This window comes from Apodemus sylvaticus, chromosome 7 (genome assembly GCF_947179515.1).
Source record: "Apodemus sylvaticus chromosome 7, mApoSyl1.1, whole genome shotgun sequence".
NCBI classification, from domain to species: Eukaryota; Metazoa; Chordata; class Mammalia; order Rodentia; family Muridae; genus Apodemus; species Apodemus sylvaticus.
Window position 1 is genome coordinate 14903324 of NC_067478.1, and position 26434 is coordinate 14929757.

Sequence of the window (26434 nt, forward strand, 5' to 3'; positions counted from 1 at the left end):
GGGGAGCCTTTAAGACAGGACTTCTGAGTAGCCCAGGCTGTCCAGGAACTTGCTCTGTTGACCAGGCTGGCTCTAAACTCAGAGATCCGCCAGCCTCTGCCTCCTGAGTGCTGGAATTAAAGTCGTGAGCCACCACACCCAGTGGGCTTGGATATTTTGATGGTCCTGTCAGTCCCTTGAGTCTGGCCTTCCAATTCTTTTAATGTACCACTTGACAGAGTATCAATTCCAAAATATATACAGAACTCCAGACAAATAAATATCAGGGCTGATGTGAAGCTCACGCACAGAGCATTTGCACCATGTTCAATTCCCCATCATATCAAAAAAATTTTTTTAAGTTCCTAGAAGCCCAAAATGTTAAAAATAAAGAAGAAAGGGTAGTCAGGTTAAAAATAAATGGTCTAGCTGAGCGATGGTGGCGCACGCCCGTAATCCCAGCACTCTGGGAGGCAGAGGCAGGCGGATTTCTTAGTTCGAGGCCAGCCTGGTCTACAGAGTGAGTTCCAGGACAGCCAGGGCTACACAGAGAAACCCTGTCTCAAAAAAACCAAATCCCCAAAACAAAAATAAATAAATAAATAAATAAATGGTCTAATGATCCAAAGAGACATTTATTAAAAGAAAGACCAGGCTAGCAAACACTTTTAATCCCAGGACTCAGGCAGGCAGAGGTCTGAGGCTGGCTGGGGCTGGGTGTAGCCCGGCTGGTACAGTGCTTTGTCTCACATTCCAGAAGCCCTGGCCTTGATTCCAAGTGCTGCACTAAATAAGCAAACACTTTAATTCAAGCACCGGAAAATACAAGTAGAAGGATCAGAAGTTCAAGGTTATCCTAGGCAGAATTCAAGGCCAAACTAAGATATATGTACAGGATCTCCTCTAAAAAAAGAAAAAAAAATGGGGAGAGGGGCTCAATATCAACATCCTTAGTCATCAGGAAAATGCAAATGGAGCTATATTGAGATTCCACGCCACCCTAAATCAAATGTGTATTGTAAGAAAAGTTAGCAAAGGCTGGTGAGGAAGTGAAGAAAAAGGAGCTTGTGTCCTGGAGGCAGATGTAAATTAGAACACCATGAAAAACAGAATGTAAGCTCCTCAAAAGGCTAAGAATAGAGCTGTGTATGATCCAGCTATACACAGAAGTATGGGTATTCATCAAAAGGAAATGAAGTCAGCAGACAAAATACATATTCATATTTTATGTTACTATTCATAAGAGCTAAATATGAAATCAGCCTATATGCCCATCACCATGTAAACAGGTGGAGAAAATACGGTGGTATCTACACAGCGAGGTGAATGAGGTCATGGAATGTCTGTAGGAAATGGATGGAACTGGGCAGCGTCATGTCAAATGAAGTAAAACAAACACAGAAGGACAAGCGGTGCATATTTTCTCTTCCAAGTGAAAACTGAACAACAGAAAGAAAACCTGGAAATGAAGAAGGACTATGGACTATTAGGAAAGGAAGGAGACTAGGAGAACAGTTGGAAAAACATTTACATATATGGGAATGTCAATGAAACCCATTACTTTTCATAATTAACATGTGATAATAACCATTATTTTAAAAATAAAGAGCTTTCCAACAATTTAAACAAAAATTGACTATCTAAATCATAGTTCCAATTTCCCTAGTTGCACCTACACAAGTATCTTCTACCTGGATGGTTCCAGTATATTGTATATAAAACTATGTGCTGTCACTTTCCTAAATGTTTGGACATGAATATGAATAGCCTTAGCAAATCTAGAGAGCAGATTGTTAGGGATTGATTCCAATGCTTTGAATTAATCTGGCCCCCAAAATCCGGTATCTGTATCCAACTGGGAGGAAGACAGGAATGAATCACCATGACTCGGGGAGAAGGATGGGTTATAAGAGTGGCAGGAGAGAAAGCCAACTAACCATGTGAGAATTCACTGTCCATGATTGGGCCTGGGGTAGCAGGGGAAGGTGTACTAGCTAGTTTTGTGTGTCAACTTGACACAGGCTGGAGTTATCACAGAGAAAGGAGCTTCAGTTGGGGGAGTGCCTCCGTGAGATCCAGATGTGGGGCATTTTCTCAATTAGTGATCAAGTGGTGAGGGCCCCTTGTGGGTGGTTCCACCTTTGGGCTGGTGCTCTTGGACTCTATAAGAGAGCAGGCTGAGCAAGCCAGGGGAAGCAAGCCAATAAGAAACATCCTTCCATGGCCTCTGCATCAGCTCCTGCTTCCTGACCTGCTTGAGTTCCAGTCCTGACTTCCTTTAGTGATGAACTGCAACGTGGAAGTATAAGCTCAATAAACCCTTTCCTCTCCGACTTGTTCCTTGGTCATGATGTTTGTGCAGGAACAGAAACCCTGACTAAGATAGAAGGTTTAAGAGTCTCAGGAGTAACAGAGGAGAACATTTGCTAGCAGGGGAGAGTCTAAGAGTGCCCAGTCTTTGCGCCCAGTCACAACATGTTAAAAATTGACTGGGGTGTGCGTGTGTGCATGTATATATGTGTGTGTCTTTCATTCGTGAACCCAGATTGCTCCTGGGCGGGTGCATGCTTGTGACCTGCTGGGAGCCAAAGTGCTGTAGACAACCTCTGAGGCCGTCTGCTGTAGCGGTAGTTGTCTACAGGCTAACCTCCAAGGCCATCTGCTGCAGTGGTAGTTGTCTACAGCACTTTGGCTCCCAGCAGGTCACAAGCATGCACCCGCCCAGGAGCAATCTGGGTTCACGAATGAAAGACACACACATATATACATGCACACACGCACACCCCAGTCAATTTTTAACATGTTGTGACTGGGCGCAAAGACTGGGCACTCCTAGACTCTCCCCTGCTAGCAAATGTTCTCCTCTGTTACTCCTGAGACTCTTAAACCTTCTATCTTAGTCAGGGTTTCTGTTCCTGCACAAACATCATGACCAAGAAGCAAGTTGGGGAAGAAAGGGTTTATTGAGCTTACACTTCCACGTTGCCCGTAGAGTGGTACCTTACCTGAGTAGGCCAGCACAGCCAACTTCTAAAAAACTTTAATTTCTATCTCATCAATTTTTATGACTAAGGAGGCAAGTGTAAGAAGACCATCTTGCTACACAGTGTTGCTTAGTAAATGGTATCTAATGAACAGAAAATATATACATATTTCAGTTATGCATAACATATATAATTATATACTTACCAACATTACCTGTCATAACCAGAAAGCAACTATATGAATAAATATGAATAAAAAGGAAACACTACTACTAAATTCTGATCAAACATTGGTCTCGGCCTTGAGTTGGAGTCCTTCCATTAGACAAGATTAACGAGTGGCAGGGAGCACAGAAAACATCAGCTTTACACTGAGGTTAAACAGGGACAACAGACGTTAAAGGTTGGGCTAGAGAGATGACTCAGTGGTTGTCAAAAGCACTGGCTACTCTTCTGAAGGAACTGATTTCAAGTCCCAGCAACCACATGGCAACTCACAACTGTCTGGTGCTGTATACTGGTGTACAGATGTACATGCAGACAATGTGCCCATCTATATATGATACATAAATAAATCTGGCAAAAAAAAAAAAGTTCAAGGTCATCCTTGGTGATTGAGTTCAAGGGCAGCCTGAGCTACATGACACCGTATCTCAAAACAAAACAAAACAAAACAAAAATGGGCTAAGGGTGGGAGAAATGGCTCAATCAACCTGAGTTTGATTCCCCAAAATCCTTGCTTAAAAAAAGCACACAGCATCTAAAGAATGACACCCAAGGCTGACCTCTAGCTTCTACAAGCACATGCACTCCTCCAACAACACGCACTTTTACATACATACACATAGCAGCTCAGTCATAGAATGCATATCTCAGGATGTGAGGTCTTGAGTTCAATTCTTAGGACCAGAGTGCAAAAAACAGAAGAATACTAGCTTTAACTTAAGAGAAAAATGATGTTATTTCTGTGAAAGATCATGTAATTTCTGTCAGAGTGACTGTGTTTCCTAAAATAAAATGCCAAAGGCATCTTTAATTCCAAAGCCCCATGGGTGTTGACTACTGTACAAGCTCACACACTAAAAAAGAATGCTTACTACTGTGTGCCACCCACGCTTGTGTGAACCGTGGACGACATCCCCTGAAATCTTCTACTTAAATGCTGCCAAGAAAAAGAAAAAAAAGAAGAAAAAAAATACTGGCAATACATTCAAATTTTCTCGTATAATCCAGACTAAGGAACGACTCAGGCCAGATCTGACGAGTTCTTGTTCTGAGCACCTTCTTGTAATTCTCCTGAAACTCCACGGTATCAGGGAAAGGGATCACTCTACACCATAGGAAACAAAAACTGAACGATCACAATCAAATACAATATGTGTCTTGACTAAGAACAAAGAACCTCATATTAAGAACCCATGGTGTGGGGCTGCAGAGATGGTCCAGAGATTAACACTGCTCTTCTCGGGGTACTGAGTTCAATTCCCAGCAACCACATGATGGCTTACAACCATTTATAATGGGATCTGACGCCCTCCACTAGTGTGTCTGAAGACAGTGACAGTGTACTCACATACATTAAATCTTTAAAAAGAAAGAATATGAACAGGTTCACCTTAAAAACAAACAACAACAACAAAAACCCACATGTTGTGCCAAGCAATGGTGGTGCATATCTTTCATCCCAGCACTTGGAAGGCAGAGGCAGTCAGATTCCTGGGAGTTGGAAGCCGGCCTGGTCTACAGATGAAAGGACGAACAGCTCAGAACAAGAGATGCCTCTTTCTCCTCGGCACAGACTTCTGTGTGAGGACAGTAACAATGAGCATGGTAACTAGTTCATAGGGCTGAGGAGCCGGTCAGCAGGTGAAGTGTCAGGTGTGCAAACAAGAGGACTTGAGCACAAATCCCTAATGACTATGTAAAATAGCTGGACACAGCTTGTAATCCCAGCAAAAATAAAGGTGACAGATAAAGTCAGAATAATTTCTAGGGCTTTAGTTTTGAACCTGTACTCAAGTTCTAAGGCTGAGAATGGCATAACAGGACGCTCAGCCTCCTCTCTGACCTCAGCAAGCACATGGGCATGCATACATCTCTCTCTCTCTCTCTCTCTCTCTCTCACACACACACACACACACACACACACACACACAGAGAGAGAGAGAGAGAGAGAGAGAGAGAGAGAGAGAGAGACACTGTTTCAAAGGCATTTAAAGGTATTCATGGTACTATTCTTTTGACTTCACTGTAAATGTGAAATTTACAATCCTGTGTGTCCCTTTGCACTTGGGACTGCATTGTACGTGTGTGCACACGTATGCGGAGGCTAGGGGTGGATACGAAGGTCTTCCCTTCATTGTTCCCTACCTTTTCTTTTGGGTCAGGGTCTCTCATTGAGCACAGAGCTCACTGACGGGCTAGCCTGGGAAGCCAGTGAGCTTTGAGAATCTGCAGATCTCCACTGCCACTGTGTCATAAAGGTATGGGACCATAGTGAGGTCTTTATCTGGGCGCTGGAGGGCCTCGTATTTGTATAGCTACTAAGTTACAGACAGTTTTGAGTCACCATATAGTTGCTGAGAATTGAACTCAGGATCTCCAGAAGGGCATTCAGTGCTTTTAACATCTGAGCCATCTCTCCATTCCTACAAGTCAGCAATTTTGCTGAGCTTAGCAACATTATCGAATAAAAAAATGGAAAATAAACACAACAAAAACCTGTTGAAAATGGGCATTATCTTCTCAGTGTGGTGATACATTTCTCTAATCCCAATATTCAGGAGATTGAGGCAGGAAGACTGAGTTCAAGGCCAGCCTCAGCTACATAGTAAGTAATACATTCTAGGTTGGGATTACATAGTGAGACACAAACAAACAAAGAAAAGAGGAGAAAGGAGGAGCAGGAAAGGAAACTAAGAGGAAACAGAAGGCGGGAATGGAGGAAGCTGAGGGTGGTGGTGGCACATGCCTTTAATCCCAGCACTCTGGGAGGCAGAGCCAGGCAGATTCCTTAGTTCGAGGCCAGCCTGGTCTACAGAGTGAGTTCCAGGACAGCCAGGGCTATACAGAGAAACCCTGTCTGGGGGGGGGGGGGGAAGAAGAAGAAGAATATATGTGGGGCTGGAGTGACAGCTCAGTGGTTAAGAGCACCGACTGCTCTTTCCGAAGGTCCCGAGTTCAAATCCCAGCAATCACATGGTGGCTCATAACCATCCGTAATGGGCTTTGACACCCTCTTCTGGTATGTCAGAAGACAGTGACAGTGTACTTACATATAATAATAAGCAGGGGGCAGAGCAAGCAGAGGTCCTGAGTTCAATTCCCAGCAATCACATGATGGTTCACAAACCATCTGTACAGCTACAGTGTACTCATATACATAAAATAAAATAAATAAATAAATAAATAAATCTTTTTAAAAAAAGGATACATGTTGTGCCAGGTGGTGGTGGCATATGCCTTTAATCCCAGCACTCAGGAGGCAGAGACACATGGAATCTTTTTTGAGGTGGAGACTAGCCTGGTCTACAAAGTGAGAGACCCTGTCTCAAAAAATAAAACAAAAAAAATTAATAATAATACATGCTGCATAATTCCATTTATATGAAATTCTAAAATAAATGAAACTAATTCAATTATGAAATAAATCAAAATAGCAATTGCCTCCGAATGGGGAGGAGCAACATTAATCCTGAAAAGTCATTTTAAGATTGAGGACAATTAAAAAAAAAAAGATTGAGGACAATTAGATTAGATTATCTGGTTAGATAATTACATAGCATCTGATTAGAATAAAGATCACCTGTGTATGCATCTGTCAAACCTGATACAAGAAGACTTTTTACTATACTAAAGATTAGTGCACTGACCGCTAGGTTAACAGTGCAGGCCTATGACCTTTGCACTAGGGAGGTTAAGGTATGAAGATCCTCAAGGTCTATCTAGGCTACAGAGTGAGTTACAGGCCAGCCTAGGCAATGCAGAGAGATGCTGTCTCAAAGTAAGAAAATAAGAAACCTTGAGGCTGGGCCTACCCTGCTCTACAAGCTGAAGACAGGCCAGCCAGGTATCCTAGAGCACTTCCCGGCATGTGTGAGGTCCTCGGCTAGGCTCCTACACAGACTAGAAACATACATAAGTTGACCTCTAGGGCCATAACATGCACATCAGAGTATTCAGGTCAAAGTGTGCTGATATCAGACTGCAGAGCTAAAGCTGTGATGGAAATGATTACTGTTCTACTCTTTAGGAAGAAGTATGGTGACGTCTTTGGCAAGGGATGGGTAGATATCTGGCAGATCAAGTAGAGCTAGATATAAATTTTGTTGTAAAACTGGAGAAAATAGGGCTGAGGAGACAGTTCATAGGGTGCGCTACTTGCCATGCAAGTGTAGAGACCTGGGTTGGGCTTACAGCACCCAGGCAGGAGTGTGAGGTGGATGTGGCAGCTCGTTTATAATCCCAGTGCAGATGAGGCAGGATTAGGGGACCCCCTGGGGCAAGCTAGAGCTAGATAGCTAGACCTGGTGAACTGGCAAACTCTGGTCTCAATGGGAAACTGGGCCTCAATATACAAAGCGGAGAGTGATGGGGACGATATCCAGCCTCTAGTCCACATCTAAACACACCAGAACATACACATGTAACATGCTCAAAAATTCAACAGAAGAAAACTAATAACAATATAAAATGTCAGATTCCTTCTTTTCTTCTCCTCTCCCTCCCTGTTCGCTTTCTTTCTTTGATTCTTCCAACAGGCTCTTGATGTACAGCCCAGATCAGCCTCACATTTGAGATCCCCCTGTCTCAGCCTCCTGCTGATTTATGCTCCACCATGCTCAGATCAGTTATTTCTCAGTAAGTAAAATGGGAAAAGTGTATCTGGTACTGGGCAATAAGACTTTCCTACAACTCTGACAGTACAAAATTGACAAATGGCTTTATTAACACTAAGCAAAGAAGAAAGCCCCTCTCCATGTATTTATATGGCTGGGTCTTCCAGGGCAACCAAGCCATCACAAGACTACACTCCAGATAAGCAGGACACTCCTTCAGCTCTTGTTTCACTCAGTCTCAGACTAACAGCACCACATGAAGTTCTGGGTTCCTGCAAGCCATATGGCTACTATCAGACAGGTTGACAAACAGCAGAAATGGTTGGCTCCCCAAGTCAGGAGTAAAGCAATCAGATTCCTAGAGAGACACTCAGTCTTCCCTAAAAGCTCAGTTAGTAAGGGAATTCTGACCCTGATCTTCCTGCCTCTGCAGTCTGGGACTCGCAGAAATGGGTCCAGTGCCTCGGCCATACCCGTGGCTTTTGTACATGGCCTTCAAAGCAGAGAACTGCCACACACAGGATGTTAAACATTGGGACTGTGCAGGTGGCTTGTGAGTAAAGTGCTCGTCACAAAAGGACCCGAATTTGAATCTCCAGAACCTGCCTAAAAGTCAGGCACAGATGTGAATCAATAACCCAGCAATGGATGGGCAGACAGGCAGATCCCAGAGCTCACTGGGAGCCAGGCTGGCTAACTGATAACCAGTGAGGTCCATGAGAAACCTTGTTTCAAAATAGAGCAGTGGGCCAGTGACATGGCTCAGAAAGTAACAACATTTCCCGACAATCCTATCTTGAATTTGATCTTTAGGATACCACACAAGAGAAGACTGATCTATATAATTGTCCTTTGACCTCCACATGTGTACTAAGGTATACATGTACACACACACACACACATACACACACACCCTATTTGAAACCCTGCAGATACACAGAACTTAAAGCTGTCCCAAGGGAAGTCCTCCATGTGAAGCACAGCAAACAACCCACACTTGGAGTGGATTAGCTCTATGCTGATAAGAAACACATAGCAGGGTCTCGAGGGACATCAATTCCTTTGCCAAACAAATTTAGCCCCTCCAAACAAAGCAAGGGTCATGTTGCCTTGGCATTCAGTGTAGCATAACTTAGATACATCTACACTTGATCTTAGCCAAAAGGCTGAGAAGCGATAATTTAGATACATCTAAATCACTAGCATAACTAAGGGCATTTAAAAACCATTCTTCAGAAGGAGTTGTAGTGTACGACTTTAATACCAGCACTCAGAAAGCAGGAGCAGGTGGATCTCTCTGAGTTCCTGGCTAGCTTGGTCTACACAGGGAGTTACACTGCTAGTTAAAGCTACAAAGTAAGACCCTGTCTTAAAACAAAACAACAATAAAACCATAGTTTCATTATAGTGCTCAACTGAATAAAACATGTTTTTGGTAAGTAAACAAATCTGAAAATGTGTGCTTCATTCAACTGCAGCTAACATTCTAAAAACTGATTAAATGCCAAAAAGGATAAAAGCTAAAATGTCATTATAACAAAAATATTTTTTACAAATCAATGTTACCTGATCGAGGTTTTTGAAAAGAAGAATATCTTTACAAGCTTCCTGCAGCCTGCATCTCTGCTCATCAGTTTTGGGATGAACCACCTGTCAATTGAAATAAAGCCAAGACAATTATTTTATTGCATTTAGAAATCAAATTAGTGGGCCAGGCGGTGGTGGCGCACACCTTTAATCCCAGCACTTGGGAGGCAGAGGCAGGTGGATTTCTGAGTTTGAGGCCAGCCTGGTCTACAGAGTGAGTTCCAGGACAGCCAGGGCTACACAGAGAAATCCTGTCTCGGGGGAAAAAAAAAAAAACCAAATTAGTGTTTTTTCCTAAAAAGTGAGAAAAAAAAACAAAGAATATATGTGTATGTATGTGTATATATATATATATATGTATATATATACACATATATATGTATGTATGCATGTATGTATGTATGTATAATTCTACAGAAACAGCAAGCAGCATGCTGCTGAAAGGCGATGTCATACAGGAGTAACAATGGCGACTCTGGCGGGAGCATCTGCTGTCTGTGTGGCTGCAGTCGTCATCTGTCCCCTGGGATCCTCCATCTGGCTCATCTGTCCATCTGGACAGCAGAGTTATAACTGTCCCTTCAATAAATAATGAACATCTACCCAGTTGCAGGCCGTCTCCTAGCTCTGGAGACAACAGTGAGCACAGAGATAAAGCCTTTGCCCTCATTGTTGGAGACTGACACTATTAAGGAGAGTCAGTAGGCCAGGGAGGGAGCATGAGGACGCGCTCACATCTGGGTGGGTGAGGCCCACTGAGAAGGTGACAATTGTGCTAAGATCTCAGGCAGTGCCACCTGAGAGAGGAAGTGGCAAGAGTGCTGTGGGAAGAACAAGACATTGTGTGGTGCGAGAATAGACAGCGGATCTGACAAGTAACAGAGATGAGGCTGACGCAGATAAAGAAAGATCAGATCTGGCTGGGTGGGGAGGGATATCCAAATTCAGGACACTATACATAGGTCATAGAATAAATGGATTTTCTCTAACAACTCAGGGGTAGTTTGAGGTTATCAGTTCAGGAACAGATTTACTATCTGAAGGATCGCACTGGCTGTTAAGTTAGGGTTAGGGTTAGGAAGGTAGGAACAGAGCAGAAGCTGGAGCAGTCCCAGCAGTGGTTGTTTCTACCTGGGTGGTAACCATGCAGGTACCAAGAAGCAGAGAAGTTCAGATATATTTTGAACAAAGAGACCATTAAACTTGTGTTTTTAATCATGTGTATGTGTGTCAGTGTGTTAGGTGCCTATAAGTGCAGGTGCCTGCAGAGACCAGAGATGCCCAGTCCCCAGAGCAGCTGGATTATAAGGTGGTTGAGAAACCCCTGGTGTGGGTGCTGCAAACTGGACGTGGGTTCTCGGCAAGAGCAGCAGGTGCTCCTGACCACCAACCATCTCTCCAGCCTAGACCAAGTACCTTTAAAAGGAATAATCAGTCCACAGTGCCTGCTGACATCGACATGGAGATAGTGGTGGGACCATGAAAGGCAGTCAAGGATGATAATTAACAATGGCTATGTAAAGCCGGGCGTGGTGGCGCACGCCTGTAATCCCAGCACTCTGGGAGGCAGAGGCAGGCGGATTTCTGTGTTCGAGGCCAGCCTGGTCTACAGAGTGAGTTCCAGGACAGCCAGGGCTACACAGAGAAACCCTGTCTCAAAAAAACAAAAAAAACAAAAAAAAAACAAAAAACTAGTCATAAGAATTAAATAATATATGTAGGGCCTCTAAAACAATACCTTAAATTCAATTATGTTTGTTGAACTAAAAAGAAACATTACAACTTAATAATGATATTATAATTAAGAGACCTATTAAGTTATTTTTTTAAACATGTTTTTTACCAGAAATAAATAGGTTAAACTTGCAATATGAGGGGCTGGCTCAACAGGTAAAAGTGTTTTCTGTGGTAACCTGGCAACCTGAGCCCAATCGTCAGAACCCATATAAAGGTGGAAAGAGAGAAGGAACTCCATACATTTGCAATAGGAAATTGTATTCCTTTATTAAGACTTGTTTTAGTTGTTTTTTTATTCCATTTTTCACTGTTACAACAATGCAATGATCTCCATTTGTATAACCTTAGGAAGAACTTTCCCTGTAACTACGGAGTCTGCCTATGTCTACTGACTAGAGCTAATGCTTCTGCAAAGCCAGGCAGGTGCTCCTCACCAAACCCTCACTCAACCAGAGCTGGTTTCTATTGTACAGAAAATGGTATTCCATAGATAGTTTTAAATTTTACTTTTATTAGCCATAAACATTAAGTTGCCTTTGGTATTTTTCATGCAAATTTTTTGTTCTTTCTCTTCCTTCTTCTGTTCTCCAACCCCCTTTTCTGTCTCTCCCCCACCACACCTCTGAACCCTCAGTACCCTCCTTTTCGTTTCCATCTCTTCAGGATGCAGAAGTCCTCCTGCCCCTCCTCAGCTTCCCTCTACAGCTCATGCTCCTCTCTTGTGGCTGCTTGTTTAGTTTTACAGTCTATCCCACTCTCACACAGGTGTGCCAACATGAGAAGCTAGGGTCTGCGTGTGAGCGTGTGACTCACACGGAGATTTTAATTCCCACTTACTTCCACTATTGGTGGTTATATGAGGCATGTAGTAGAAGAGAATTATGGAAAATACAATTCTATGTAACATCTTAGCTTTAGTTCTTACCCTTGGATCATTATCTTCCTCTTCTTCATCAGGGTTAAACGTTTCTGCACAGACTAAAAATTGGAAAGATAAAAAAAAAAGGAAGTTATAAAATGTGTGATTTTAGAAAAAAAAAAGAGAAAGTATGGTGTCTCTGTGTGCACAAGTTCATATGTGTGTACAAGTTCATATGTGTGCCAGGAGGCGGCGCCTTTTTGATTACTCTACATCCCGTGCATCCACCTGTGTGTCCATCCATCCATATCAAGCATCTATCAAGTATCCATGTCTGTATTTCAGACAGGGTCTCACTCTGCAGCCCTGGCTGGCCTCGAGGATCCGTCCACCTCCCGAGCACCAGGACTAAGAGCGTGTTCCACTAGCCCAGCCTCCACCTCACTTTCTTAGGCAGTCTTTAACTGAACCTGGAGCTCACCGTCTCATGCTGGAGGCTGACTGGCCCGGGAGCTGCAGGAACCCACTTTTCTTCCCCCTTCCCAGCACTGAGAGTACAGATGTGTGCTGCCACACTGTAAACTTCTGTGTGGGATCCAACTCAGTTCCTCACACTCGTATGACAAGCATGCCCAGGCCAGCCATCTCTCCAACTCCCTCTTTTTGTAAGGACAAAAGTCATTTTTTTTTACCTTCATAACTCCTTTAAAGGCTGTATTTTCATTTATAATCCCATTGGTATGGCTTCAATGTATAGATTTGGTGGGAAGGCATAATCCAGTTTAGCTAAATTATATTAAGCAACTGTTTGGATTTCTAAATTATATTAAGCAACTGTTAGTGACATTTCATTTTAAAATAACTATGGTAGGAAAAATACAACATACTATTTTAGTACATTGTAAGCACGTCAGGCTTACATGGCAGTGCTGTTTAGTAAAGAGAGTAAACTTAGAAATAAATAACTGGGGCAGGAGGGATGGCTCAGTGGTTAAGAGGTTAAGAGCTGCTTTTCCAGAAGACCTGCATTCAATTCCCAGAAACCACTGGGTGGCTCATAGCCCTCTGTCATGGGGTCTGATGCCCTCTCCGACATGCAGGTGTGCATGCAGATAGAGCACCCATATATACAAGTAAATGAATAGTCTTTAAAAAGACATAAATACTTAACTGACATAGTACCAGATCCCCAATGAACTAGCCTGTCAGTCATCAGCAGTCAGAAACTCACTGCACAGATACACCAATGTTAACACACAGTTCTCTCCTTAATGTGTTTTAAAGCTTCAAAGTATGTAAGAAGTCTGTTTTATTTCCCTTTTATTTTTGATGAATGAAATTTTGAAATCGATAGACATATTTCAAAGACAGTTAACAATAATTTGAGACTGTATCAGAAAGCAGCAGTTAGAACACTTGCATCCCAGAGCCTAGAAGGCTGAGGGCAGGAAGACGGCCATGAGTTCAAGGCCAGCCTAGGCTACCCAGCAAGATCCTGTCCCAAAAATAAAACAAAAGAAAGCAGTGCTTTAAACATTTATGAATCCAAACCAGACAGTGGTGGCACATGCTTTGTATCCCAGCACTTATCCCAGCAGAGGCAAGTGGGTCTCTGAGTTTGAGGCCAGCCTGGTCTACAGAGTTAGTTCTAGGACAGCCAGGGCTACATAGAGAAACCCTGTCTCAAAATCAATCAATCAATCAATCAATCAATAAAACAAAAAATCATAAATCTTTCCCTGGGCTATACACAATCAGTCCTTGTCTAAAATAAATAAAACCAAAGAGAAAGACTACTACCGACAACAACAACAGCAAAAAAACTTATTTAAAAAACGAAATAGCGGGGGGGGGGGGGGGGGGGGGGGTTGGCGCACGCCTGTAATCCCAGCACTTGGGAGGCAGAGGCAGGCGGATTTCTGAGTCCGAGGCCAGCCTGGTCTACAGAGTGAGTTCCAGGACAGCCAGGGCTATACAGAGAAACCCTGTCTCAAAAAAAAAACAAATCCAAAAAAACCAAAAAAAAAAAAAAAAAAAAAAAAAACCAAAAATAAATGTGGGGAGCTGGAGGAGCTAGAAAGCTCAGTGCTTAAAAATACTGGCTGTTCTTCTAGAGGAACCAGGTTCAGTTCCAAGCACCAGCATGGCACCTCACTTACAACGGTCTCTACAGTTTCTAAGGATCTAACACCCTCTTCTGGACATCTTCACACCAGGCATGCATGTGATCCACAGACAAGCATATGGACAAAACACACATTAACACATGAAATAAAAATAAATAATAAATATTTTTAACATAATAGTATTTGGGGACTTTTATTTCTAGAGTCCACCTCTCTGCTTTGCAGGGGTCTTTCTCTCTGTGTGTCTTGCTGTGTGTTTCTTAACCTTTAATAAAAGTATTTTTCATCTGTTGGAAAAAAATAATACTAACTTGGACTAGACTACATAAAAACAAAAGATGTAATCAAGCCCATCCCATAAAGAAAACAAAAACTAGAGGCTGGGGGTTAGCGAAGTTGGTGGAGTCTCAAGTTCCATCTCCAACACTGAATACATGGTGGGGCGTGCCTGTGATCCAAGCACTGTTGGGGGTGGGGTCAGAAGCTCAAGGCCTTCCTTAAACACACAAGGCATCCTGGAGTAGTGGACCGTAACTCAGAAAGGGGGAATACAAATACAGACTTTCTAAATTCTGAAAGCATTAATTTTTGCCAACAACTAGAGGACCATCAAACGAGCTAAAGCTCTGTCTGCAGCTAGGTTGCTTATTCTTGAAATAGTGAAAAAAAAGACATATTCGGGAAACCTTTCTCCTGCAGCCTTATTTATACACTGCCTCCAAAAAGAACAAAGGTCAAGACAATGTCAGTCTCTCACCAGAGAACACCACTCTCCATGCTAGAACTAAAGACATAAGTCAAGTGACTTTAAAACTCATGAGGAAATTTAGTGGCATCATAATCTAGGATGCTAAAAATAATAATATCAAAAATCACTTTTGGAAATAATTTTCTATTTGTAAATACAGAAAAATCTTATGAGACAGATGCAAAGAGAACAATTGTAATAATATATGTACACATTTACTCAGAATGAAGGAATCACAGATAGTTTTACTTTTAGTATAATATATATATTTTATATATATATATATATATTATATATAATTGTATATATAATACTGTTAGTTTATCTTTTCAGGTTAGAGATGAATTATGGTCACTTAAGGTATTTATATCTTAAAATAAGATTTTAGCAGTATGTCATTAAAGAGAGCACATACCTGATACTCGTCTAGTAAATTTGCTAGGAATCGGAACTGTAAAAAGGAAAAAAAAAAATTAAACATCATTACATCACATGCCTCTATTCTTACCCCCACTTCTTGCAAAGACCTCTGATAACAGAACTAAGCACCCAAAAATCAATGGCAGGTCAGTCCACACTCGTCTACATTTGACCACAAATTATTGTTATTCAACATGATATAAAGAAAAGCCCCTGACAACTCCAGGGGAATAGAGGACCACACTGGGAACCTCCCACTCCCGCCCTCCTCAGGCTTCCAAGGACACCTGAGAGTGTGTGAATTTTATGTTTAATGTGTATAGGTGTGGAGCCCATACTTATAATCCTAGTATTCAGGAGCATGAGGAGTTCTAGGTTATCCTTAGCTACACTGAGTTCCTGGTCAACTTGAGCTTATTGAGATACTGTCTAAAAAATAAGCAAAAATGAGAGGAAGGGAGAGAGAAATTTAAGAATTAGTAGAAAAAAAACAAAAAAGCAAACAAAAAGGAGAAAACTAAGGTATATCTGAGCCTAACCAAGTTACCTGCCCCAGCTCCACCATCTAACCCTGTGACTTTGGTTGCTAAACTCAATTCCTGGAGGCTCATGGTACCTCTTCAAGGAGACAACAACCTCTCTGTTGTCAGCAGCCTGACAGGCTCCAAACTCTACATGCCACCATTATGATTATCTGCAATCCTAAATGCTGGAACACAGGCCTGATGAACATGAATGCTACAAAGTCATCTGTCTTCCCAGCAACACTGTATCTATCGTGGATTTTCCTGTCTCACTGCTGCTACATTGATGAAGAAGAGAATGGAAAGACTGTGGCCAATGTCCTGGTTGTTTCCCCATGGACACACTTCCCAACTGATCATGAAGCACTCAGGTACCTTAGCCTGACCCCAGAAGCTGATGGTGCAGACCTTACAATCTACAATTAAACACTAGTGCTAGACAAAGTGTGATGGCACATGCATTTCGCCTCAACACTAGGGAGTTTGCAGAGGCACATAGATGCCTATGAGTTCAAGATCTGTGTGGTCTGCTCAGGACGTTCATGTCAGCTAGGACTACATAGTAAAGCTCTGCCTCAAAACAGACTTTTTAGTGCCAGGTACATTTCCCTGCCTGTTGGAAATAGCAAACATGTGGTCCTGCACTGTAGTGGTTTCTTTTCTGTTGCGGTGACAAAAGCAACTTTACCAGAGAATGGTTCACTTGACTACGGTTCTAGGCTACAGGCCACTGTAGTAGAGAAGTCAAGGCAGGAACTTGAAGTAGCCAGGAAACCATGCGAGCTTGTATTCAGCTCGCAGTCTTCTTTTATACAGTCCAAATCCACACCCAGGAAAGACTGCTTAGGCTGGGTCTTCCTACATCAATTAAAGCGTTCCAGAGAGTTCCCTGCAGGCCAATATGACCAGAAGATCACTCATTTAGACTCTTCCTAGGTGATTCTATGTTGCCAGGTTGACAGTCAAAACTAACCATCATATTCTAACGCCCTCAACTGTCAGATGACAAAAGCGCTGAAGAGGGTGGACGCGTGGAGCTGGCTCCAGGCAGAGTCAGGCGGCCCAAGGCAGCCAGCGCACTTGTCAGAAGAGCCTGTCCACAGGAAATGTGCTGGTCCATGAGCCCTGATGTTCAAGACTGGACATTAATATGACTCCTACTGGAAACCACTTCTCAGACAGGCAGTATTATCTCTGTTTCCCAGATGAGGAAACTCGTGCAAATGAGCTCAAAGCCAATGCTCCTAGCATTCTCTTATTGCTCTAAGGTGCACGTCATTTGCAAAACAAAACAAGCTCAAACTTTCAACAAAAAGGAGAATCAGCAGTTTTAGAATGTTCTGGGTTGACTTGATGTATGAAAAAGTATATGTCAGTTGTAAATATTTACGTAAATCTTCAATTTTAATCACCTTTTAGTTTTCTTCCTTCATGAAAACAAGTAAAGAAGTGCTTGACCCTCTGCAGAAAAAGTCACAGATAAGTCCAGAGCTGTCGTTACTTCGTTTTGTCATTGTCTTTTAAAACGGGGGTCTCATGTAAACAAAGCTGCCACGAACTCCTAGTTTTCCTACCTCCCCTCCCAAGCATTGGTAGTATATTGTAACCACCTCTTCTCTCCTCTCCTCTCCTCTTTCTTCTTTTCTTTCTTCCCATTTTTAATTTTTATTTTTCAAGACAGTTTTTCTGTGTAGCCCTGGCTGTCCTGGAACTAGCTCTGTAGACCATGCTGGTCTTGAAGTCACCAAGATCCACCTGCCTCTGGCCCCCAAGTACTAGAATTAAAGGTATGTGCCACCATTACTCAGCTATAAACCGCTCCTAATGTTTATATAGTCCCTGAATGTAAACTACAAAAGCACATAACATTTTCACATTTAAATTTTTATGAAAACAAGTTATATACAGACTTAACTCTAGTCATCTAACATTAACTGAGGACAAGAGGTAACTCTGTACTCTGTAATCAAAACTTGCCCGCTAACTACTTAGAAATCTACCCTACCCCAGCACAGCGCCTGGAGAGATGGCTAAGGGTTAAGAGGTTTTGCTTCTCTTCCGGAGAACCTGGGTTTGATTCCCAGCACCTGGCAGCTCACAACTGTCTGTAAGTCCAGTTCCAGATGTTGTAACACCCTTTTCTGGCATCCAGAGGCACTGCAAACTCGTGATGCAGGCACAACGCTCATACACATAAAGCACTGACAGAGGTCCTGAGTTCAATTCCCAGCAACAACATGGTAGCTCAAAACCATCTGTAATGGGATCCAATGCCCTCTTTAGGCATCTCTGATGGGAGCCAGAGATGGCTCTGAGGATTAAAAAATAAAATACAAAACAAACAAAAATCTACTGGAGCACATTTGAAGAATGCCCCTCTATTGATACAGATGATTACAGGTTTTTCCCTCCATAAGAAGGATCTGTCATTTTTAACCAATATAAACCACTCAACTATCCTTTTTCAGTATACTCTGAAACTGTTTTACTCTGTCCTCTCAAGAATATGTTTATCTCTATTTTAAAATACTATAGCTTTCTAACATTTGCACCTTGGCCAGTATAACCTTACTGATGAAATGCAGTTCATGCCTTCCTTGGGCCCTGTCTTCATGTTAACAGCTCAGCAGAGAGAAGCAGAAGCAGCCTTAGCCTACCCAAGCGTTTCTCTCCAGCATTAGACAGACTGTCTCTAGCAGTTGACAATAGGCTTAGAGCGGTAGGAAAACAGAAATGACACTTCAGGTTGGTAGTGCTACTTTATAAAACTACTGGATGCTTTTCTTGTTACTAGGAGACAATAAAATTATAGCAACCTAATCTCGGTTATGCCTTTTGAGACAATGAAACAATGGATCATTGTCAGAAAAAAGTAACTCTCAAGTGCAAGCTCCTTAATGGTTGCTAGGAAACACACAGTTTAAATGCTATTTTCATGTTTTCATTCGGTCACACCACATGCTGGTTCTTCTCCCACATTTGCAGGTTCATTCTCCTCTGCCGATCCAGTGGTGCTGGGCGTTCTAGGTGTCACGCCTGTCAGTCAGAGGCCGATCCAGTGGTGCTGGGCGTTCTAGGTGTCATGCCTGTCAGTCAGAGGCCGATCGGCCCTCTCCTTCTCTCTTTATCACTCTTGTCCTGAAGGATCTCAATAATGCTCACAATTTCAAACACAAGCTCACTCTTATACCTCTCATATCTGTCCTGTGAGATCCAGACAAGAATATCAGGTTGCCTATATCTGATCTGTAGGCTCAAGAAAGAGAAGTTGGTTTAGCATGGGCTTTTGAAACCTGAAAGCCCTAACCCAGTGAGACACTTCCTCCAACAAGGCCACACCTCCTAGTCCTTCTCAAGCAGTGCCTCTCTCTGGTGACTAAACATGCAGATGTACAAGCCTAGGGGCCGTTCTTATCCAGACCACCACATTCACCTACTGGAGCCTTTGAGACTAAGACTTTTCTCTTGAAGTCATTGAAAAGGAAGCATTAACTGACTTTCCAGATAAGTAAGGCCATATTCCTACCACAGGCTCTGTAAAAGAATCAAGTACCTTCCCTTCAGAGAAGCATGCCACAGCATAATGCTAACATGATCTAAGTCATTTATCTGGTTGATAGTGCTCCCCCTTCTCATTACCCCAAAGAATAAAATTAGGTCTATCTTTGCTTGCCCATGTAGCCTCAAAGCCTGACATACTATAGAGTCTCTTCTGAGAGACAGAGAGAGGGGGGAGAGAGAGAGAGAGAGAGAGAGAATATGTGAGTATGTGTGTGTGTGTCCATGATTGTATGTAATGGACAGAAAACTAAAGCAAATTCTACAGTGTATGTCTGAAGGTCAAAGGTCAACCCTTTGGAATTGGCTCTCTCACCTTTAGAAGATCAAACTGAGGTCACCAGGCTTGTTGGCCAGCACCCCAACCACCCCCCAGCCATTGTTACTACAGATCTTTTGTATATATTTGTTATTACAGTCACTTTAAACCATAGTATCACAAATATGCACCAAAATCTTCATCTTTGGGGTAAGACATGACTCAATTCAACCAAAAGTTAGCTGAGCCCATGGATACAGAGGACTAGCTTTAAGGAGGAGCTAACTCTGCTGGGTGTGGTCATTCATGAGTGTAATCCCAGGACTCAGGAGACAATGACTGGAGGAGCTCTGGGAGTTTGAAGTCAACTTGGACTCCCAGAGTAACCAGTGAGACCCTGTCTCAAAAGACTAAATAAATAAAAAACAATAAAGAGAACCATGACTTTTTGTTCATTCAATATTTATTGAGCCCTGCTGTCATCAGGCACTTGAGTTTGAGCAGAGGACAAAGCCACCTGTTCTTACGGAGCTCACAATCTCACTGTGGGCAATAAGCGAGCACAGCCTGTAACGCAACAAAGGCTTAGCAGCCAAGGTGCAGAAGCAGGAAGAAAATAGCTCGCCATTTTCTTTATTCATTTGCCATTACAAGCATTACAGGCAGCTAAGGGCAGAAACAGTTTTTAATATTCTATTTGATGATTATATTCTACTTAAACTTTTTAAAAAATGTAATTCTGAGCTGGAGAGATCTCAGAAGATAAGAGTACTAGCTGCTCTTCCAGAGGTCCTGAGTTCAATTCCCAGCAACCACATGGTGGCCCACAACCATCTGTAATGGTTGAAATAAATAAAATAAATAACTAAATCTTATTTAATGAAATAAATAACTAAATCTTAAAACAAAACAAAACAAAAAATCTGACTCTATTGTGTAGTATGAATTGTCAAACACTGATTTAAAAAATTAAAAAAAAAGAAAAAAGAAAAAGAAAGCCAGGTGGTGGTGGCAGCAGCGGCGGTGGTGGCACATGCCTGTAATCCCAGCACTCTGGGAGGCAAAGGCAGGTGGATTTCTGAGTTCGAGGCCAGCCTGGTCTACAGAGTGAGTTCCAGAACAGCCAGGGCTATACAGAGAAACCCTGTCTCGAAAAAACCAAATCCAAAAACCCAAAAAAAAAGAAAAAAAAAAAGAAAAATGTAGTTGTGTGACAAAAAGCAGCAAGCGTCTAAACCCAGTGCTCAGAGGCTGTGACAAGGGGTCATGAGATCCAGACCACCTTGGCTTCATGGCAAGACCTTATATCGAAAAGCAACCACCACCATGGTATGACCCACCAGCTGAAAGCCTCTGCAGTTGAGGATGCACCTCAGTGTGGACGCTTGCCTCTTATACACTCATCTCCAGAGCGCACTCAGCAGCAGCACTCCCAGCAAAGTCCCTGGCTGCCTGGTTTGCAGCGTTGCTCTCTCTAGTGACTGGGTCTGCAGCCGCCGCTCTACTCTTCGGGGACACTGCTCATAGTATTTCTGCTTATAATGTGCTTATAATACAGAAATCCTCTTTGCTGTTCTCAAAAAATTTTAGTTCTGAAATAGGCATGAATATTTTAAACTCAGAACATGTAAACACAGCTGTCTACTATAAAAAGCAAAAACTTGTCTAATCTTATGCTACCCACAGTGGGCGAATTGGACAAAACTCTCCATACACGTAAACAAACACAAAAACTAAAGATAAGAGACAAAACCTAGGAAACTGGAGCTTGGTATAAGACTATAATTCTGTGCAGTCTGACTCTGAGGATTAGACGTTCAAAGCCTATTTAGGCTACCAACAAAATTCAAGGTCAGCCTGGGCAACTTAACCAGTCACCATCTCAATAGGAAACTACGAGCCATCAGATAGCTCAGGGGACATAGGTAGTTCCCACCATGCTGGAGAACCTGAGTTTGATCCTGATAGGAGAGAACTGAAGCTCATGGGTTAGCCTCTGACCTCCTTGTATAAGCCCTGGCACGCCTCCTTATACTAAATGAACAAATGTAATTTAAAAAACGTAAATAAGAAATTCTCAGAGCTGTTATCCTGTATAGTTCGCTCAAATACAGTTAAATGTTTCTTTTATGTATTCTGTGTGTGTTGAGTGAATGCTACATATGTGCTGGTGCATGCAGATACAAAAGAAGATCTGGAGGTGGAGTTACATGTGGTTTCAAGCCTCCAATGTGGGAGCTAGAAAACAAATCTGAGTCCTTTGGAAGAACAGCAAGAACTCTGAGCCATCTCTCCAGCCCTGCTCAAATGCCTTTTGTTAATTACAAGTTTTCATATCATTTATCTGTTAATGGTATGTGTGTACATGTCTGCAGATAAAAGGAATTTGCAGGATTGAGTTCTCTCCTTGCACCATGGGACTGAAACTCTTCTTGGGACTGAACTGGAGTTGGGTGTTCAGGTTTGACAGTAAGTCTCACTAACCAAGCCATCTCTCAAATCTTACCATGTGCAAATATTATGCCAGCCTTTTTCTGTTTTGTTTTTGAGACAATTCTCTCTCTGTAGCCCTGGCTGTCCTAGAACTCCCTACATAGACCAGGCTGCCTAGGACTCAGCGATCTGCCTGCCTCTGCTTCCCTAACCCTGGAATTAAAGGTGCATGCAAGATCACGCTTGGCCTGCCAAACATTTTAAAGGCCTCATCACAAAGACTCCTCACAACTCTTTTTTACAGCATACTATGAAGCAGAGGAGATGGAAATGCAGACAACTGCCCTTTAAGACAGGATTTATCTGACTCATCTAAATTTGACAACTGAGAGTTGCTCATGTGAACATGTTTATGTTCTGGGTTTTTGTTCAGGATATTTGATCACGCTGTAAACCTTTAATCCCAAACAATGAGGGTAAAGTTAGTTTATAGAAGGAATGATGTCTAATGCAAGGACAAAGTGATGAATCAGAGAAAGACTTGACAGAACAGGATATGCCCAACTCTCATGAGAAGAGAGAGGAAAGGGAAGTTACTCAAGGGGTAGTGCAGAAAGAAGGAAGGAAGGAAGGAGGCAGCTTTACCAGAAGAGTTTTACAAATTCAGGTCGCAAAGATCGAACAAACTGAGCAGCTGAACCCAGAACAGGAAGCCAGAGAATGAGAAGCAGCCAGAAGATTAGGACAGACTCTTAGCATTAGTTTGAGGCCAAGCAGAGCAATTCAATCAAAGGCCAGGAGAGAAGCCGGTTTGACAAAGTCAGCCATCTTGGAGAGGAGTTTTGAGCCAGAAGAGCTGAGTTGAATCAGCCAGCCAGAGCTCAGAAACAACTAGAAAGGATGAACTTATTCATCAGCAAGTCTCAGAGGTTGAAAACATTCTTGGCCTAGATTAGATTGTACAGAGGCTAGAAGTGTCCAGGACTAGGCCTAGGTTAGCAGAAGGAGGCAGTAAGCCTCTGAGACAATAATTACATCAGGCAAATAAAAGATGCTTTTACTGTTTTTTTGTTTGTTTTTGTTTTTGAGACAGGGTTTATCTATATAGCTCTGGCTATTCTAGAACTCTCTATGTAGACAAGACTGGCCTAACCCACCCCACCACCCCCAAAAAAAAAGAAAGAAAGAAAAAGGCTGGGCGGTGGTGGCACACGCCTGTAATTCCAGCACTCTGGGAGGCAGAGGCAAGCGGATTTCTGAGTTCAAGGCCAGCCTGGTCTACAGAGTGAGTTCCAGGACAGCCAGGACTACACAGAGAAACCCTGTCTCGAAAAATCCAAATCAAAAAAGAAAAAAAGAAAGAAAGACTGGCCTAAAACTCAGAGATACACCTGCCTTTGCCCCAATTGCTAGAATTAAAGTTGCAAGCCACCATGCCTATCTCCTAGATAGATAGATAGATAGATAGATAGATAGATAGATAGATAGATTTATTTTATATATGTGAGTACACTGTTGCTGTCTTCAGACACTTCAGAAGAGGGCATTGAGTCCCATTGCAGATGGTTGTGAGCCACCATGTGGTTGCTGGGAATTGAACTCGGGACCTCTAAAAGAGCAGTCAGTGCTCTTAACTACTGAGCCATCTCTACAGTCCTTCATTTTATATTTTTAAATAAAAATAAATTCTACTATGCTAATTATAGATCCAAGGCAAATTTAAATGTCCCCAACTTGTGCTGCTCTGGAAGGATTAGAGGCTCCTACAGATAGGAAGGTTCTTGTGCTCTAGTGCTCCAGCCTAAGCACAGTGAGATCTGTCCACTACAACAGCTTGTCCAGCAAGGCGTCCGCACACCGCTCTTCCCCTCCAACTGGAGCGCTGTCCCTGCTGCACAATTGGCCTCTCAGTGTTTCGCAATGCTGTCCCCCACTTCTGGCTTAGCGAGAGGACAGCACACATGGCACATGCTGGGAAGATCACACTGCCACGTAAGGTAACACTGCCGAGTGGGAACTTGACCCGAGCCAGGCCAGTCACAGTGCTTCCCTGGAATATATCAAGCAGGGGACAGAAAAGCTTCCACTCCAGCTTGGATCGAAAACTACAAAAAGCACTGAGGATAGAGTGGAAATCTTCCACAAGGGAGTGAAAGGTCATAACTGTTTATCAAAGAAAAAAACTCAGCTATAACCTCACCAAGGGAGTACAGCACCAGAAGAAGAAAGACCAGCAACGTGCCTAATGCAATAGTTCTAACGAGACCAGAAAAAAAGAGAATGTATAGTAATCGTTTGAGGTTCCCCTTTTCAGACACTGTCCTGAAAGAGAAAACCTTTGTCATCATATCCCTTGTTTTTTAAAAAATAAAAAAAAAATCTGAAGGGCCTTGAGTACTTGCCTAATATCCACAAGGACCTGGGTTCAACTCACAGAACTATGAAATCTGAGCCCTCACCTTTGGTTCAAATCCCAGAGCTACGTCAATTACTTACAGACCTTGGGGAGTAGACGAAACCTCAAAGGAATGTGTATTGTGGACAAGGCCCTCAGAACCATGGGAAATTGGCAAAACCTTTCCCAGCCATGCAGGCTCGGAACTGGCAAAGCCTTCCTCTGGTCCAAGTGTGTACAAATACAACAGATCAGTGTGTGTAACACTACTAAGTGCAGCTTCTTTGTCTTGGACATTTGCAGCCTGACTGCTCAGCTGCAGAGACCAGCTAGCCCCGCCCACTGTGCAGTACATCCAGGCTGGCAGCACACCAGCCCCAGCTTGCTGGTCCCTGTTCTCCCTTCACGGCCCCTAGCCAGGTCAGGTGCCAAGCTGTGCAGTTGCAGAAACAGACCTTGAACAAGTTATTTAACCTCTGAGTCTCAGTTTCCTCATTATAAAAACAGGGTAATAATAGCACCTGCCTTACAGGGTTGTTGCTTGGCAGAAAACGAACCTTTGAACCGGTTGATTTATTTAAAAGAAAAAAAGAAATTCACTGTCAAGTAAGAGGGAAAGAGGAGGGAGAAGGCAAATTTCAGGCAAAGAGAAGGCAAATACAGAGGAGAAAAAAAATCATAAAAAGATAAGCCTCACTCGGGGCTTGTGTCTTCTTCAGACTCACATTCCCACTGCTGGATGGATGTCAGCTGGAGTTCTAGCCCTGAGACTAGCCCTGCACTCGACAAGTCCAGAACAGAACTCATCAGCGTTACAACTGATTCTTCTGGGTTGCCACAACTGGGGCAGTGCTAGCAAAGTCTCCTACCAGTCCTCAGTGGGTCAGGGTGAAGGCAGAACAGTTTTCAGGATGTAAATACAGAACTTGACTGGTCAAGGCAGAAGCAAGATGTAGTATGGGCTAGAAATCAAGTCAGAAATGGCAACAAACAAACAAAATCCTCCAAATCTAGAAACAAAAGTTAATGGGCTCCAAATAATCACTTTCCGTTGTATGGTAAAGACCAACCCTTCTCAGAGAAGGAGAATCCCCCTTATTAGCCACGCCCACTCCCTCTGGTTATTGGTATTTCACTGATCCAACCCTGCTTTGTTCGCTTTGATTTTTATCCATTTTATGCATTTGGGTGTTGTGTCAGAGTGTGTATCTGTGCACTATGAATGTGCCTGGAATTCCAGAACCTAAGAAGGTGGAGGCAAGAGGATCAGGAAGTATCTGAAAGAGAAAGGGAAAGGGAGGAGGGGAGGGGAGGGGAGGGGAGAGGAGGGGAGGAAGGGGAGGGAAGGAGGGAAGGGGAGGAGGGGAAGGGAGGGGAGAGGAGAGGAGGGCAGGGGAGGAGAGGAAAGAGAAAACAGAGCTGGGAACTGTAGCACAGGCCTATGATCATAGCACTTAAAAGGCAAGACAAGCAAATCCCTTACAAGTTCAAAGCCAACCTGTTTCCATAACAAGTTCCAGGCTAAGCCTGCCAGGGCCTGGTTAGAAAACAAAAACAGAACATCTAGTTGGGAGTGTAGTTGCGTGGAGGTGCATGCTCAGTGTATGTCAGACTCGGAATTCAATTCCCAACATAGAAACAAAGCAAACGGAGAACAAAACCCTGACCCTGGTGGCTGTGGGGCCAGGGCAGAGCCAGTGGTGTCTGTCTTTTAGCTAAGTCGATATCCAGTGAATTAGGACAAGTCAGCTATCAAAGAAAAAACATCTGTGCACCTATTAAGTGTTTATTTTCTAAGTCAGACTTGGTGGCCTATAATCCCAACACTAAAGAGAGCTAAGGGTAGCCTGAGTTGCAGTGTAAAACTGTCTTTACAAACATTTTAAAGCACATACGTTTGACTGGCTTGACCTTCTTGCCCACACTCTAATCTCATTGGAAAAATTAAAACATTTTCACTTTCTTAAGAATAAATTTTCGGGGAGTG

The 26434-nt window shown here is 42.8% G+C and overlaps 1 protein-coding gene across 1 annotated transcript in view; it reads right to left on the minus strand.

Moving 5' to 3' along the window:
- Positions 1 to 26434, minus strand: part of Prkar2a (protein kinase cAMP-dependent type II regulatory subunit alpha) — a 59115-nt gene that overhangs the window by 23028 nt on the left and 9653 nt on the right. Inside the window, exons 2-4 of the mRNA XM_052187249.1 lie at positions 15274 to 15309; positions 12051 to 12103; positions 9368 to 9451 (exon numbers count right to left, since the gene is read on the minus strand). Coding sequence (XP_052043209.1) covers positions 9368 to 9451; positions 12051 to 12103; positions 15274 to 15309 — 173 coding nt within the window. The remainder of the gene's footprint in view (positions 1 to 9367; positions 9452 to 12050; positions 12104 to 15273; positions 15310 to 26434) is intronic.